The following is a 15,521-nucleotide window of genomic DNA, read 5'->3' as shown; positions in this document are numbered from 1 at the left end:
CAGCACAGTTATTCATCAACAACGTATGAAGCTATACATGAAAATGAGTTAAAGTGCTTTTTGCTGATAAAACTTATCTGCTTTTAGTCAAGCGTAAATTTGAAAGCAGGACTTTGACTTGTATCAGATTTTTTTTCACCTTGTGGTATTGTTCCTTCAGTAAATTAACTTTTCCTCCACTGCTAGTGACATTGTTATCTACAGTGAATAGCCTCTGTGTGTTTTTCTGAGTTATACTTCCTGTGTATTTCATCAGGTCGGTTTACTCCTTAATGAACACACCCACATTCTTGAGTAGCCTGCACAACAGCCCAGCAGAAGCTCACAGACTTACGCAGATGTAAAATGGGGTTGAATTTATCGCATTCACAAGAACAATCCACAGAAGTGTTACACACAGAAGTGGCTTCAGAGGTCGAGTCCACAGAGAGGGTTATGAAGATCAAAGTTCGTGAGTGGGGGACAGAGAGGACCATGGACCTGTGTGTCACTGAGGAGCAGTTTAAGAGCATGACATTGCTGCAGCTGAAGAAGAAGATAGAGCCTCTCTTTGGACTCCCAGGTAGAATTACAACTGTATAAATCACAGTTAGCATTAAGTTAAGTCGTTGTCTTTTTTTACACTAAATTCTGTGTTAGTAGGCGTGATTTGCCATTAGATGTTTGCCATGTAGTCTGACTGCAGGTCCAAGAAAGGCAAATAAAAATGACCTGTTAAAAATCATAAATGATGTCTATGTAAGTTATTTGTGACTGTCTGGTTTTGATTTAATTTGTGTGTGCTTGTGTTCCTGTGTCTGCATCTTGTAGTGCGTGACCAGGAACTGATGATCGGTTCTGAGCAGCTGGTTGGTGGGGGGATGGTGTTCTGCATTGAGACTATATTGCTGGAGGACGACAGGCTGCTGTCTGACTATGGAATCAAAGACGGATCAACCATTCACTTGTCAAAAGTCATACTAACGGGAAGTTGTGGAGGTGGTGGAGTGGGTGACAGGGAGGGCAGAAACCAGAGTATGGAATGCGTGGCTATAATGTTAACAGGAAGTGATGTCAACAGTGAGGCAGCACCACATCCTCAACCAGCAGCAGTCAAAGATCTCCACCAGGATTAATGCTGAGGACTTCAGACACTAAAAGAAGTCACACAGGTGGACAGATCAATGTTTTCAACATCACTTTAAAAGTCTAACTGGTACAATGACTGGAGTAAATCAGGTCCACTAAGTCTTAAAGAAGGCTGATGTTATCCTGCTCTGTCCTCACCATGAGTTATTATCATCTGGGGACACAAAGACACATTTTGACTCGTCACATTTCAGATGTTTGTCTAAAATCATCCGCTGTACAAAGCTCTCCACTTCTTGACTCTTTTACTCAGAACTAATGTGATGATTTTTAATGTGTCATCACATATGTAGGTAAAGGGTCAACTGTTTTAATACCAGTGTTGGTCAAGTTACTTTCAAAATGTAATATATTACATATTATTAGTTACCTTCATTTTAAAGTAATCTGTCACGTTACAATATTACTGCCTGTGTAGAGTAATTCACTACCTGTTACACTACTTTTTAGTTACTTTCAACAAGTGTGCTCTGAGGATTAGGCTTCATCATCAGGCCTACAACATACGGCTCATTTCAGTCACACAGACACTGATCATATATGTTATAGGCTCGTCTATATTAAACACACAGAGCCTATTTTAATGTGGTCATGTTGGTGTGGATGGGTTCTTAAAAAACAACAATAAACGCTTCACTTCGGTCGGTAACGCGTTACATGGCTTAACACATTACTGAAATATTATTAGTAATGCAATATATTACTCTGTTACTGCTAATAGTACTCTATATATACTATATATACTCCATATATTGATCTAAGTATAAAACTGTTTTAATACTGAGATTTAAAAGTGCATTAAGTGATTCCTGAGACAGATAGTGGATTGTTTGGGTTGGTAGCTTGCCAACAACTGAAAGCATTAATATTTGACTCAACTAGTTTTACCAGAAGGACTCACATGTCTGCATGGTCGGCTCTGCTATCAAATCAAAGAAAGAAGCTCAGATCACTTCTGGATCCCAGTTGGATGACTTAAAGGACTAAAATCTTCCATTGTGCTTTTTAAACTGGACCTGAGTGATTTATAATAATATGATTGTTACAGAATCATTTTTATTATGATTGTTTGAGGATGATATGTCTTGAGCTGTATTGTGTTTTATGACATGTCTTTGTTTTTTCTTCTACTGTTACTCGAACTGATGTGTGACCAACCGATGTGGCTGCAAACTTTTAACCAGCACACACAAATTATTTGCAATAACCTTTAAACAGCGAATCTATCATTTTCTTTACTGGATCACAAACATGTAAGGAGCAGTGGGGAGAAGCAGGTCAAACACTTTCAAATGTATCTCTAAATCTCTGACTCTAAAAGTGTGTCAAAAGGATGTTTGTGTTGAGAAATGTGTGTGAAAACTTTCCTTGTTTTACGTTACTTATTTCAGTATTCACAGTGAACACGACATTGACTGCACCAGTTCTGTCACTTCTGTTAATCTTGGTTTGCATTCATGGGACTTTCCAGGCCTTAGTATGAAACTGAAGTATTTTCCGTGGACTCATCAGACTCAAAAAGTCTGACATTGATATAAACCACTTCTCCAGTCTTACTCGTCTTCAGTGTCGTCATTGTTCGGTGTTATTTTGGGATTGACCTACAGAGGGTGCTACAGCTCCTCCTGGACCTCTGCAAGACTGATTCTGTGTCAAGTTTTATTATGTGAGAGGTCATACAGATATAAACATTTTTACACTTCTGTACCTTCACTGGCAGGATTGAACGTTTTTCACATGACTATATATATATTTATTATCTTTAATCTGATACTTCCTGTGAATAAATGTTACTGTTGTGCTGTTGTTTAACTCTCATTAATGCACAGATGATGTATTCAATACAATATTTCATTATTTAGAACATTCTGTACAAACCATATGAAAAACACAACTTAGACTGCTATTTTACTATATTATGTGAAGTGTGAATTAAAGTCTGTGCTTTAATGCTACAGAGGCATGCTGCAGTAATCCAGTGGACTTCTGGCTGCAGTTCAACACAGTAATTCAACAGTCACATATGTTTACTTTTGCTACTTCAAGTGCTTTCAGCTGATGATACTTCTGTGCTTTTATTGTATTGTTTAGTTCAAACTTGAATGCAGCACTCATCACTCACCCATTAACTTCAGACTCATAAATTAGAGCTCCACATTACTTTTAAGAAGATTTGACATTAATAAATGCATTATTGTATATACAGTATACAGGAAATTTGACATGAGGACTTAGAAGTTTTTCCATGATTACCTGTTACCCTAAGCCATGTAATGACATATGGAAAATTGTGCTTTTAATTTGCATTATAATAATAGTAATAATAATAATAATAATAATAATAATAATAATAATAATAATAACAGATTACAAAAATAATTAAACATTTTGGTCTACAAATTATGAAGTAAAAGCTAAAACAGATTTTAAAGTCAAAAGGTTGGTGTATATTTCTTTAAATGTAAGGTTGAAAGGAAAAGTATTTTTCAGCTTTGTTTACTGGTCAGTTGAACGCAGCCGAACCCTGTCTTATCATCTACACTGCAGACGGACACCACAGAAATGTCTGTGAAAGTTTTTGTGAAAGGGCTAGATGGGGAGACTTTAACCTTTATCTTTATTGAGGAACAGTTTAAAAGCACCACCGTGCTGGAGCTGAAGAAGAAGATAACAGAGAATTACTCTAAAATACCAGGTAAAATCACTCTGGGTTATGTGATGACATGGTCACAACTGAAATAGAAAGACATTTTTAAGAATTATAAATGATATTCTCAAATATGAAGCACAGAGTTTTCATTTACTCGTGCTGTTAGATTCACATCAGTTAAGGATATTTAATATTAGATACAGCAGCTCTACTAATAAGGATCAATGGTGATGTGGTAGGGAAAACACACATCGCATATGTGTCTAAGCCTTTTTGTTTGTCATGTCCACTATGACATGGTACAGCAACTTTGAAAATTGGCCCTGTTTTGTACCTAACATGAATTCTCGAAACCTTATTGTGTAACAAATGTGCCAAACCCATATAAACTATTTACTGTTATGATTTTCTTTATTGTGTCACTGAATTTAATTTAATTTAAAACTGTTGGATGCCAGATTTTAAGTGAAGGTGCAGACTGGATTGTTGCTTGCTGTTAATAACTAAGAAATTTGCTTAGGTCATTTAAGGAGAGAGGATATTTTTCAATGATGACTTTTAAAATTGTATGATTAACATCTTCATAGCATTACAGTTCTGCCTGATGTTTAGATGTTAGTGTTCTCTACATACCTGATAAGACTTTATGTGGTTACTGTAATGATCAATGTACTTAGTTCCCTTCCTGGAGAATATCATCTGCAGTGTAGCTGTTTGTTACCTGAAAGCAACATTATGTAGGAATTCGTATTTTGTGCGATTTGGATATCACTTTTCACTTATAAATATGTCAGGGCATTCGTTTTAATGACTAAGCACCTGTCTGTCCGAATGAAAGGAGGTGGGACGTGCCTCTTCATGGGCATGTTCCTATTTGTTTTGTTCTCTGAATTCCAGAGTTTGCTTTGTCTATGAAAGTCCTCACAGCCCACTTGTCAAGTACAGTAGAGAGCTTAGTGGGACACAAATGGTATTGGGACACGTTTCTGTAGTCTGAGGTGTTCATCAGTGGTTTTCTCTTGGAGAACAAGATCATCTATCAGAGAACTCTGCAGCAGGGTGAGTGATGTGATTAGTGATTGTTATATTTAGGTTGTGGCAAACCTACTGGAGCATCAGAATACATTACATTTACATTTAGGGCATTTAGCAGACGCTTTTGTCCAAAGCGACTTACAATAAGTACATTTGTCACAGGAAAGAAACCACAACATGCTTGTTGCTTCTCTATGAATTGATTTTGTTGTCACTTGACTTTTACTACAACACTAAATGAAATCCGTGTGACTTCAGCTTTGATGTAATTGTAGATTTTGAAATCATACTCACTCACAGTGTTAATAAAAACATTACAATTTTTTACACAGTCCATAATGTTTAACTGTACAGTTTTTGTAAAACTTGTATGTGAATCTTTTGTGACTGGTATGTGCAGCAGTTAATCAGGGAAATAAACAGCAGATAATGGATTTTAACCTTAACCATTCATGTGTCCTTAAACTTTCGGTTCACTGACAAAGGCTGACATGTTGTATAACTTCAGCTGCCATGGCAGCATACAAACAGTTCCTGCTGCTCGTTGGATTTGTGGGATCCATGTGTCTCATAATGATGTCCTTTAACCAAAGGAAGATATCACAAGACAAGAGAGGTACAATATGTGTGTGTGTCAGTCTGTGTTTGAATTTCTTGTGGTTCCTGCTGTGTATCCTGTTTGTGGTTAGGCCAATTGTTTAAATAAATTGTTTGTATTATGTGCTCAAGGGCATGTGGTATTAGTAATTGGATTCATAGACAATAGATCGGCAACCTCACCCCTGACTACATTTGGATTAAGGATTCCTCTCATCCTGTCAGCTCAGGGGCGTTGAGAAAAACAAATGTTTGGCTTTCACCCCACCTGTCATTTGCCCATGTGAAAAGCCACTAGAAAGCAACACTAGTTAAAGGTGCACTATGTAGTTCATGGGAAGAAAATGTAATCAGAAGAAAAAAGATCTTCATTAACTGATTTTTTAATGCCAAAATAAACTAAATAAACAAACTCTCTTTGTTTTCATGACTGAATAAACTCAATAAACAAACTGACCTCAAAGGACAACACAATTTCATTTTGATTTACTTTGTCTGTATTTGGCGGACCCTGCCACCTTTCTAGCTTCAAACAGTGTTCTGGGACCTTATTTTCCTCTGAGAACAGCTTGTTATTCAGTTAGTTTGTAGTTTGTATTATTACCTCATTAATACTGTAAATATTAAAATTCTTCTCAGAGCACCAGGGGTGTGTTGGCGTTTCACCATGCAGGAGCTTTAGAGCGGGAGAGGCCGGGGCCAGCTTGTTAGCATGCAAACTTCAGTTGCTATCCCTGCAACACAGTACATAAACTTCTTCAGCATAACAGTAACACTGTCATTTCTTCACTCTCTGTTTATAATTTTAAGACAGTTACAACACATATTCCTATTCGTCTTTACACAGAGAGGAATCGTCAGATGCAGGAACTGAGAAAGCAGCTGCTAAAAGAAATGTGTGATGGTGACAAAGAGGCATTTTCTAATGGGAAGCGCAGTTTAGAAGACATGAGTGACTACGAGCTGAAGCACTTCATTGTGGATGAAAATCACGGCATCATCTACTGTTACATTCCCAAGGTGATACAGACATAAACTGACCCAACACACTTACACATTGGTTGTTTCCTAGACATGTCAGGCCTGAACATCACATACTTGATTGGATTTTGCATTTCTCAGACCAGTCATTTGTACTATGCTAGCTAAAAGAACTCATGTGCTTTAGTACAGCATCACAGAGCAGCTAGCATGGCCTTAGACTCTCTGTTCTTATCTACAGGTGGCGTGTACCAACTGGAAGAGGGTTATGTTTGTCCTGAACCAGAGCGAGCCATTTGATGACCCCATGTCCATATCTGGTGACCTGGTCCACTTACCTAAAGTGTTCACTCTCCTAAACAGCTTCCCAAGACCAGAGATGAAGGTCAGTTCATACAAGGACATCAGAAGTGTCCTTAAAGCAAGAAATAGAAAACTAACTAAGCAGGGTTAGTGTGTCAGAGCGTTGATGTATACTTATTTGTTGACTACAGGCAAAGCTGAAGCACTACACCAAGTTCCTGTTTGTCCGGGACCCATTTATCCGTCTCATCTCTGCCTTTCGAGACAAGTTCCTGAAGGAGAATCAGTTCTACTATCAGAACTTTGGCCGAGACATTCTGAGCCGGTATGGCAACCAGCCCGATCCTCCACAGACAGTGGAAGAGGCCTTTGCATCTGGGGTGCACCCCTCATTTTACAACTTCATACAGTACCTGGTAGACCCAGAGAGAGAGAAGGAGGGGCCCTTTGAACCCCACTGGAGGCAGATGCACAAGCTGTGCCACCCCTGCCTCATACAGTAAGGCCATTCTTTTCATCAAGGCTGTAGCTGTATTTTCATGTAACTTTATTTTAAATGGTTTGTTGACCTGAAGAGAAATGAAATACACACAAATTGCACATGGTGTTTTTTTTCTTTTTTCTTTTACACACAATTTTCTCATTAACAGCTTACAATTGATTAAATAAAAAATGATTTATTGTAACAGCAGTAGAATTACACTTGAGGAAGCTTAAAAAAGCAACTGACTACAAAATTGTGTGGTCCACTGAGCAGCACTCCTCAGGATGAGTAAACTGACACTGATGAGTAAATGCTGATTTCACTTGTGTGACATAGTTTTTTTCTTTTAAACTTCTCAGGTATGATTTTGTTGGCCATCAAGAGACTCTTCAAGACGACGCTGAACTGCTGCTGAAGATCTTAAAGCTGGAGGACGACATCAAGTTCCCTCCTTCCTATGAAAACATGACTTCCCCCAACTATGTGTTAAACTGGTTCAGAACAGTGCCCCTAGAGGACAGGAGGAGGCTGTACAAACTCTACGAGGGCGACGTCAGGCTTTTTGGCTACCAGAAGCCCAAAGAACTGTTTGATGGTTGAGATAAGGTCATGATTTGGACAACCCACCGGTGTTGAACCCACAACACTTACCACTGAGAAAATAGCAATCATTAAGGATTTATGCAGGAAAATCATGAGGAAATTATACATTTTTGACTAACTGGTTCTCAAATACACGGATTTTAAGCACTCTAATTTAATTATGGCTCTGATCTGATCTAATAATTAAGTCTAAAGACTACTAATTCTGTACATCTCTACCTTTCCTACACTACAGCACTGAAATAAAAGCTAAAACATGCTAAAAGTGTAAACATTTCATGTTGGAGGTTTTCAACACTGCATATCACAGCTCCACTTGCCTCTTAAACATACAGTAAGTAACTTCTGCCACTAGGGTGCTCTCTATCAAATCAAAATAAAAGACATTTGCCCATGTGTTGTGTGGGAGCACCGGGCAGAGCTGGTGGGTAAGCCACTGCTCAGCTGTTCAGAACCCGGCTGGAGATTTGGGTGCAGAGCCAGACCTCCTGGAGGAATAAACACCAGAACCACATCAGATTCTGAACTGATATGGAGCTGTGTACCAACAGAAGGAGAGCTCAGAGAAGACTATCGAACTCTTGGGGTTAAAATGTGGATTCTTATTTACTCCTGTTTATTAACCTGACTGCAGCAGTGATCCACAGAGGTGGCCTCCATTGTTATGTATTTACATACTCTACTACTGACTGCTGACTGGAGATGGAGGGTAAATATACTTTTATACATATACATATACATATACATATATATATATATATATATATATATATATATATATATATATATATATATATATATATATTTATTCAGAGAGGAGAGAGGAAAAGAAGAGAGAGAACCACCTATCCTATCCTTAGCCTATCTTACGGCTAAGGTACAGTAAAATAATCTGGCTGCCAACCTGTAGCTAAATTTAGATAATTAATTGGCTGCTGTCATTTAGATAACGTAGGTGTTTTCAACTAGCGAGGTTAGCCTGTCAGCTAGTCTAGATGGCTTCCTCAAAAGTTCTGCATTTATACACAATAGTGGAACCAGTCACCGTTCTCTCTGATTTGTAAATCCCTTATCCAGCAATGAGGTCGGAGCTTTACTGCACGTTTTCAAAAGACGCTCACACTCAACAGTGCACTTTTCTGGGTTCTTAGCAAAATCACCGTGTGTGAAGTTGATCAAATGAATCATTGCCAAGAAACTCAAAGTACATACGTACATAGGCACAGATGGAGACCCTTTCCATTTTAGTTAGAAATCAGTAATAACCACAGCCATTTTCTATCACATCCTTGCAGAATTAACTTGGTCTATTTCTGGTAAGATAAAAGAAACAACTTCTTTGACCTGTCGCACATCCATAAACCAATGACACCAGGTTAACGGCACCTTTTTTAGGCTTTATTACAAAACAACATGACAAAACAATACACTTTTATGTTGAAATCCACGCTCACAAAACAAGGTGATAGTTGCTTTGTGTCCGGCAAGGTCCATTCTGTGAGGCTGAAATGAGTTTCACATCCTTTTGAAAACCATCTGCCTGTGAACACTGACGGATCCTCAGCTGTCAGTGACTCACATCTGCTGTGCGTCTCAAGCTTTCCACACTGATGCAAGTCTGATAGGTGGCCATAAACCCTATCATCCTCCTGACCGCTGTGGCAGTGTAGGCAGGGACAGCCCCGTCATGGTCACTGTAGCCCATCTGAGGGCTCCGCAGTGAATTCATGGTTCCTTAGTCTCTGACAGGACTGGTGCAGTCTGACATGTCAGTCTATGGCTCAGCAGTCATTTGGTGCCTTTGGACCCTTCAAGGTCTGGGATTTGAGTGGTGTGTCAAAGAGAGAAATAGAAACAGAGAGACAGAGAGGTGCTGAGAGATTCAAAGTGCACTTTTCTTTTGCAGTGCCATCAGGAGGAGAGAATGCAACAACAACAGAAGTTAACGAGAAAGACAATATGGCTTTTCCATGTCTACACAGGTAGACATTTCATCTTTGATTCTTTGTAACATTTAAAAGCGCAATATCACGCTAAGCTTCACATCCACAGTCGACTCCAGACTGCTTCTATTTACAGTTTATATTTACATCTGAAACATTTATTTAGCTGTGGTTCTCATCCTGAGTGACAACACTGGAACAAGTTTTCTGTCTTGCAGTTTTTTCGCCTCGTCTCTCTCTCAACGCTTCGACATAAACTCATCATAAATTTCTCATATATCTCTGTAGTCTCTCTTCATGCCACAGCTCCCATCCAAAGGCATTTGGCAGTAGCCATTTTGCATCCCTCCCAGTAGTATTCAGTTTTTGGAGGATGCTAAATGGTGCAATCATTAGAATGTTTATATCAGCTCTTCATATCGAACTTTCTTCACACTTAGCTAACGGTGCAGGTGATTTAAACATCGGAAATTTGGCCAACTCCTCCTCTAGTCCTTTCATCCCTTCCCCTACCCCGTCCCCCAGCCCCTCATCCACATCGTCCCCCACCCCCGACTCCCTCTCCATCTCCCCCGTCCTTCCATCCAGCATGTCTGCAGCTAAAATTTCGGAGGCAAACTTCAGCCCGCTGCTACTTGTGTTGCAGTTGGAATACAGGGAATTCCCATGGCCGTTGCTGGGGTTGCTGTGGATCAGGGTGCCGCTGTAGCTGTTGCCATGGTGACCACCATTACCCTGGTTGCTGAGGAGCGTTGTAGACGTGGTTGAGGTCGCCGTCCCATTACGTTTTTCTGTCAATCTGAATCCCTCAGACAGCAGGCTTGCACTGCTAGGAGACTGTGGCGTGGCTGAGGAGCCCAGCAAGTCCCGCCCCTTCTCTGATGACAGCGAATTATCCGGCAGGTGGTGGCCCTGGCGACTGAGGCTACGCCGACGGGTCACAAAGTAGAGGAGAAACATACCAAGCGCTAAACCACCGCAGAAGAAAAGGATGTAGACAGCCAGGACATGACGACCTCCTGCTGTCGCCACCGTTCCTCCAGCAGTGGGGCCAGCTAGTGTCAGCTGATAGGCTGCTCTGCGGCAGGGGGTGGGGTCTCTGATACCTGGTCCCGCCTCCTGTAGTAGAGTGACATGACAGAAAAGAAGAGATAGTTGTTTTATTTGTTCGAGTTGATTCTGTGGAGTCAAAATTAAAGGTGCAATATGTACGAATTCTATTTTATTTAGTCATTCAGTACTTTATTTAAAATTATCAACAGAATGTGAAGAAATTACAGTTTTGACATTGTGATGTCTATATTGTGTTGCATACATATCTACTGAAGTTAGCACGATAACCAGCTAGCCAGTCTCTGCCAGCTCCTGTGTTAACAACAACAGCAACACAGCACTAGCTGCACAGCTAACTTGGGTAATAGCTACAGTTAGCAACAGTTATTTTGGTGATATGCTGCCCCCTATTTGTTTTTAGTATGAAATTCAACCTATTCTTACATATTGCACCTTTAAGATTTGATGCCAGAAAGACACAATTCTCCCATTTATGGAGATCACATATACATAAGTTTCAGTATGTTTTGCCCGTGTACCTGGCATGTGCAGATGTATTTTCCGAGGCTTTCCTCTGTGACAGTCATCTCCAGGTCAGAGTGGTGCTGCCTGGTTTGTCTGTGGGGAGGGTGCTCCCAGGTACAGGGCCTCGGAGACAGCTGGACACATGGCAACAGGAGGCGCAGACCCATAGAAACCTGCAGCTCCCTGATGGACGGAGTGCAACGCCCTGGAGGAGAAAACAAGCACGGAGACAGAAGAGAGTTGAAGGAGAAACAGACATGGGAGCGCATCTGTCATCTCCAAGTGTTAAAATGAGATACACTCACCGTCTGTGTCACACTTTCTCAAGGCTTCATCTATCACATCACCTGGACCAGGCCTGGACACACACACACACACACACACACACACACACACACACACACACAAAGAAAATAGAGTCACACTTTAGCATTAAAGTTTTAGTAGGAACAGATAAGTAATCAGTTACAATTCTGATAACTGATTAAGTGATCAATACACAGAAATTGCAAAAATTTAGTTGTTTTTATGCAACTTGATGCTTTTATTCTGGTATTATTATTTCTTTTCTTCTGTTGGTTACACTAAATAACTGCAGGACTTAAAGGAGCACTACAGAAAATAAGGTCCCCAAATCTACATAGTGTACCTTTAACAATGACATTTAACAGCTCTATTATTCTCTGTGTTCATATTTGTCATATTCTGATATAATTTTTATTAATGATTTTTTGGCACGTTTTTCACTTTCATTTATAAAATGTGCGTAGGTGTAAGCAGAATCTTGGTCACTGTTAAAGCTTTGAAGCAAAATGACTAATGAGCGCGCTATAAAGAAAAATGGGTCAGTCTTTACACATAACTGAACCATTTTCTAACCCTGTTGCTGTCTGCCTTTGCTTTTCATTTTTGGAAGCCTTCCAGTTCATTGTGATATTCCTGTAGTACTCACTCGGCTGTTGTGTGCCTGCAGGATGATTCGGCTGCGCTCCACACACAGCCCAGGCCTCTGGCTCTGGCACACACCTCACAGCTGGGATACAGAGCGCAGCCTTCAGCCTGGACACGAGCCAGAGACAGAGGGCTGCCCACCAGAGCCCGGCCCTGGAAACACAGGGAACCGTTACAGAAACACTGAGTAATATAACAGGTATTCTGGGCACTTAATATATTTATGTCTGTGTGTTTTTGCACAGTATGAGTGTGAATTAATTTGTAAATGCTCTACCTGGTGCAGTAATATGTTGTTGACGGGCTCATTAGAGCTGAACAGAGGAATCTCCTGCAGTAAGGTGGCATTCTGGCCCACTACTGCCACCCGGTGGAGCTCCCCACGGTCTGCAACACACAAACACACTTCAATCAAAAAGCTCTTCTCTTTCACAACTTTCCTCTGCTTTAACTCTGTTTGTGAAAGCCAGTTTGTGTTTCTCTTTCCCTCACCTGTTCCAAGGTGCAGTACCGCTCCTCGCCGCTCCTCCCCGCTGCCCGTCTGCGTCACAGCCAGCTTGGTGTAGGTGATCCCCTTCCGGACCAGCAGGGGCGCTGCTGTAACACTGTTCTCCATCAGGGGGTGGTCCCTCACAAACGTTAAAACCTTGTCGGGAAGTTTCAGGGAGGACTCGAACCCTTCAGCCTTTAGAGCACTGTTCAAACACTAAAAAAGAAGAGTGAAGAGGAAAAAAGAAACGTTTGAGTCATTTCTGTTAATATAGTAGAATGTAATGAAAGGCAGAGGTTTTGATAGTACATATGCAGTTGTTATGTAGTTGCACAGTTTGGTACCTGGCCAGGCCTCGGTGTGGGGACAGGTTCAGGGTTGATCCAGTTCTCGCAGGTCTTCTTCAGCTCTTTAAAGGGACCGTCCATCACTTTGTTGATGTCAGAGAGACTGAAAACACACACGGCCGATAACTCTTCACGCTCCCTGAGAAAAAGAAGAAGAATGGTTAACATTAAGCCTCAATCTTGCTACTTTTGACGGGAAAAAGTCGTATTAAGAGTTCAATATCAAAAGATAGTTTGACATTTTGGGAAATACGCTTATTTGCTTTCTTGATAGATAAGATGAAAATGAAGCGCCAGCCAGGAGGCGGTTATCTTAGCTTAGCATAAAGCCAAGGATCAGCTAGTATATTAATACCACAACTTTGTATGGCTTTGGTTTCTTAGCATACCACTGTGAGGTGAACAGCCCGTAGAAGTGTGTGCTGCCGGGGTCGCCTGGTGTGTGTTGCGTGGTGAAGACATCAGTCAGGATGTTGTAGCGCTGACCACTGGGTTTGTCCTCACACACCAGCTCAGCCTTGAGGAAGGTGGTCCAACGTCGCTGCAGAGTCTTCATCCCTCCCACGTCAGACTGGACGGATAGGAAGAGAAAGATTAAGCCCGACAGCGAACTCACACAAGGCGATCAATCAGTTTTTCAGTCAATCACTCAGTCAGGATGTTGGGTTACCTTGCAGACTCGTGCCACCCTGGGCACTTTGACTTTAGTGTAGAGGTCGTACTCTTTGGCCACTTCGGTGAAGAAGAAGTAGATCTTGTCGTCGTCTCCTGTCGGGTTGCTGTCTTGAGACTCTTCTATGAAGGCTGAACTCACAAACTCCGGGTCTGAGAGACACACACACACAGACAATTTAACTTTTTCCTGTTTGTGTCGGAGCGTCTGTGCATGTCAACGTATGTGAACATGTGGGTTTACGTGTGCATGAGCCTGTGCGAGCATGAATGCGCGCCTCACCACTCAGCCAGTTGATGGATCGTTCAGTTCGGATGCGCTCCTGCTCGGGGCCTGTTGCCCGGGAGATGTCGAACAGCGTTCCCAGGAAGTTACTGGTGGCTGCTGTGTATAGGGTACCCCCTAGACAAAAGAAACAGGCTGTGATTTACAAAAATAGCATGAAAATAACACCAGACAACAAAGAATCAAGTATATGAATTCAATCAATTAGTCAAACATTCAATCGGACTCTCCTACCTGCCATCACAGCTGTGTAGTGCTGACTGGGCTCAAAGGGACACTTGCCCTTCCCCGTCTCCATCTTCACCCCTCCTTCCTCGGCTTTCTCCAGGGTGAAGGAGGAGAGCTCCTGGAGGATGACAGGGAAGGTGAAAGAGAAGTTAGAAGGGCAGTTACCACATGAATAATGTAAATCATGCAGAATATTCTTTTATTCACAGCTGTCTCGAGTGAAAAAAATTCAATTTGATCTCTCCATGTTGTCTGCTTTAAATGTCACTATAATTGACTCTAATCTTCTCTTTTATGCTAAAAGCTTTGGTGACTTTAGTGCTCAAATTACCTTCTTTAAAATGTCACTCGAAACAAAACGTCTAAAAGGCTTTTGTTGGTTGACAGGCACCAAATATTTCTCAACTAATTACTGAGAAAAAGTGTGAAAAAATTACTAAAAACTTTTAATGTGCAAATATTCACTGCAACAGTAAGAGAACAGTGTGTGTGTGTGTGTCTGTGTGTTGTTGTGTGTGCCTGTCCGTTTGGTGAAGGACTTGGGTGTGAATGAGTGTGGGAACCTGTCACAGAGATTCATTTGCAGCTCTTGCACATGCTGTAGGTGCAAACACACGTGGTTGGACACACATGCAAGCAAAGACGCACCAGTTTGGAATAATGCGCTGCTGCAGCCGTGTGTGCAGTGCTGTGACACATCATACGGACCCCTCAGGCCTGGATCTGCCCTACAATGTCTCCCTCAAGTATAAACTTACACACGCAGGCACGGACCAGCAGGAGGAAGGTCTCTCTCACACACACACACACACACAAACTAACCAGGAAGGCGCACTGGGGGTCGAAGGCGTAGGTGCCACACACATAGATGCGTCTGTTGCCCAGGAATTCCAGCAGACGGATGTAGTTGTGACAGTCGACCTGCAGGGGGAGACAAACACCCAGAAATAAAGACAAGCCAAAAAGTTCACTGTATGCGATTTATGTATCCACTTATTGCATTATATATTAGATCATCAGGTGACATTTAACATATGCGAAAGAGAGGGTTCACTTTCATTTACCATAAAAACAATCATCTTGCTACGTATCAGAGTCGGTGTCACACATTTGATAAAAGTACATATTTAGTTTTAGAACCAAAAACAAGTCTGTTTTGACCCTGATTGGTCCAACAAAGCAACACAAATAAGTGGTCCTGAAACAACCACACTGAGCTTTAGGAGAAAGGTTGGGGTGGATTCT

The 15,521-nt window shown here is 41.2% G+C and overlaps 2 protein-coding genes and 1 long non-coding RNA gene across 3 annotated transcripts in view; 2 read left to right on the top strand and 1 right to left on the bottom strand.

The window, feature by feature from the left end:
• Positions 1-495: 495 nt before the first annotated feature.
• LOC141003883 (uncharacterized) lies at positions 496-2,684 on the top strand. The gene is made up of 2 exons (XR_012179764.1): positions 496-562; positions 811-2,684. It is a non-coding gene; the product is annotated as an uncharacterized lncRNA (long non-coding RNA).
• Positions 2,685-6,271: 3,587 nt separating this feature from the next.
• LOC141003382 (carbohydrate sulfotransferase 12-like) lies at positions 6,272-7,778 on the top strand. Its single transcript, XM_073474707.1, has 4 exons — positions 6,272-6,430; positions 6,633-6,776; positions 6,886-7,193; positions 7,538-7,778. Exons 1-4 carry the CDS (start codon positions 6,272-6,274, stop codon positions 7,776-7,778), a joined length of 852 nt encoding a protein of 283 aa, XP_073330808.1.
• A 1,379-nt stretch (positions 7,779-9,157) lies between these two features.
• The window catches only part of sema4f (sema domain, immunoglobulin domain (Ig), transmembrane domain (TM) and short cytoplasmic domain, (semaphorin) 4F), a 55,289-nt gene continuing 48,925 nt past the window's right edge, over positions 9,158-15,521 (bottom strand). The window contains exons 4-15 of the mRNA XM_073475669.1: positions 15,099-15,197; positions 14,283-14,394; positions 14,046-14,165; positions 13,761-13,915; positions 13,480-13,661; positions 13,088-13,229; positions 12,746-12,959; positions 12,531-12,640; positions 12,255-12,406; positions 11,608-11,660; positions 11,317-11,507; positions 9,158-10,843 (exon numbers count right to left, since the gene is read on the bottom strand). Of these exons, the coding sequence (XP_073331770.1) occupies positions 10,139-10,843; positions 11,317-11,507; positions 11,608-11,660; positions 12,255-12,406; positions 12,531-12,640; positions 12,746-12,959; positions 13,088-13,229; positions 13,480-13,661; positions 13,761-13,915; positions 14,046-14,165; positions 14,283-14,394; positions 15,099-15,197 (2,235 nt within the window). The 3' untranslated portion in view covers positions 9,158-10,138. The remainder of the gene's footprint in view (positions 10,844-11,316; positions 11,508-11,607; positions 11,661-12,254; positions 12,407-12,530; positions 12,641-12,745; positions 12,960-13,087; positions 13,230-13,479; positions 13,662-13,760; positions 13,916-14,045; positions 14,166-14,282; positions 14,395-15,098; positions 15,198-15,521) is intronic.

The sequence above is a fragment of the Pagrus major genome, chromosome 10 (assembly GCF_040436345.1).
Source record: "Pagrus major chromosome 10, Pma_NU_1.0".
In the NCBI taxonomy this organism is placed as follows: domain Eukaryota; kingdom Metazoa; phylum Chordata; class Actinopteri; order Spariformes; family Sparidae; genus Pagrus; species Pagrus major.
Note: the sequence above shows the minus strand (reverse complement) of the source record. Positions and strands in the feature narration are given on the sequence as shown.

Bases quoted from the DNA above. Each gene is read 5' to 3' on its own strand.
- LOC141003382 (XM_073474707.1), top strand. From the start codon at position 6,272: ATGCAGGAACTGAGAAAGCAGCTGCTAAAAGAAATGTGTGATGGTGAC. The intron at 6,431-6,632 runs GTGATACAGACA...TCTTATCTACAG, and splicing joins TCTACTGTTACATTCCCAAG to GTGGCGTGTACCAACTGGAA. The intron at 7,194-7,537 runs GTAAGGCCATTC...TAAACTTCTCAG, and splicing joins TGCCACCCCTGCCTCATACA to GTATGATTTTGTTGGCCATC.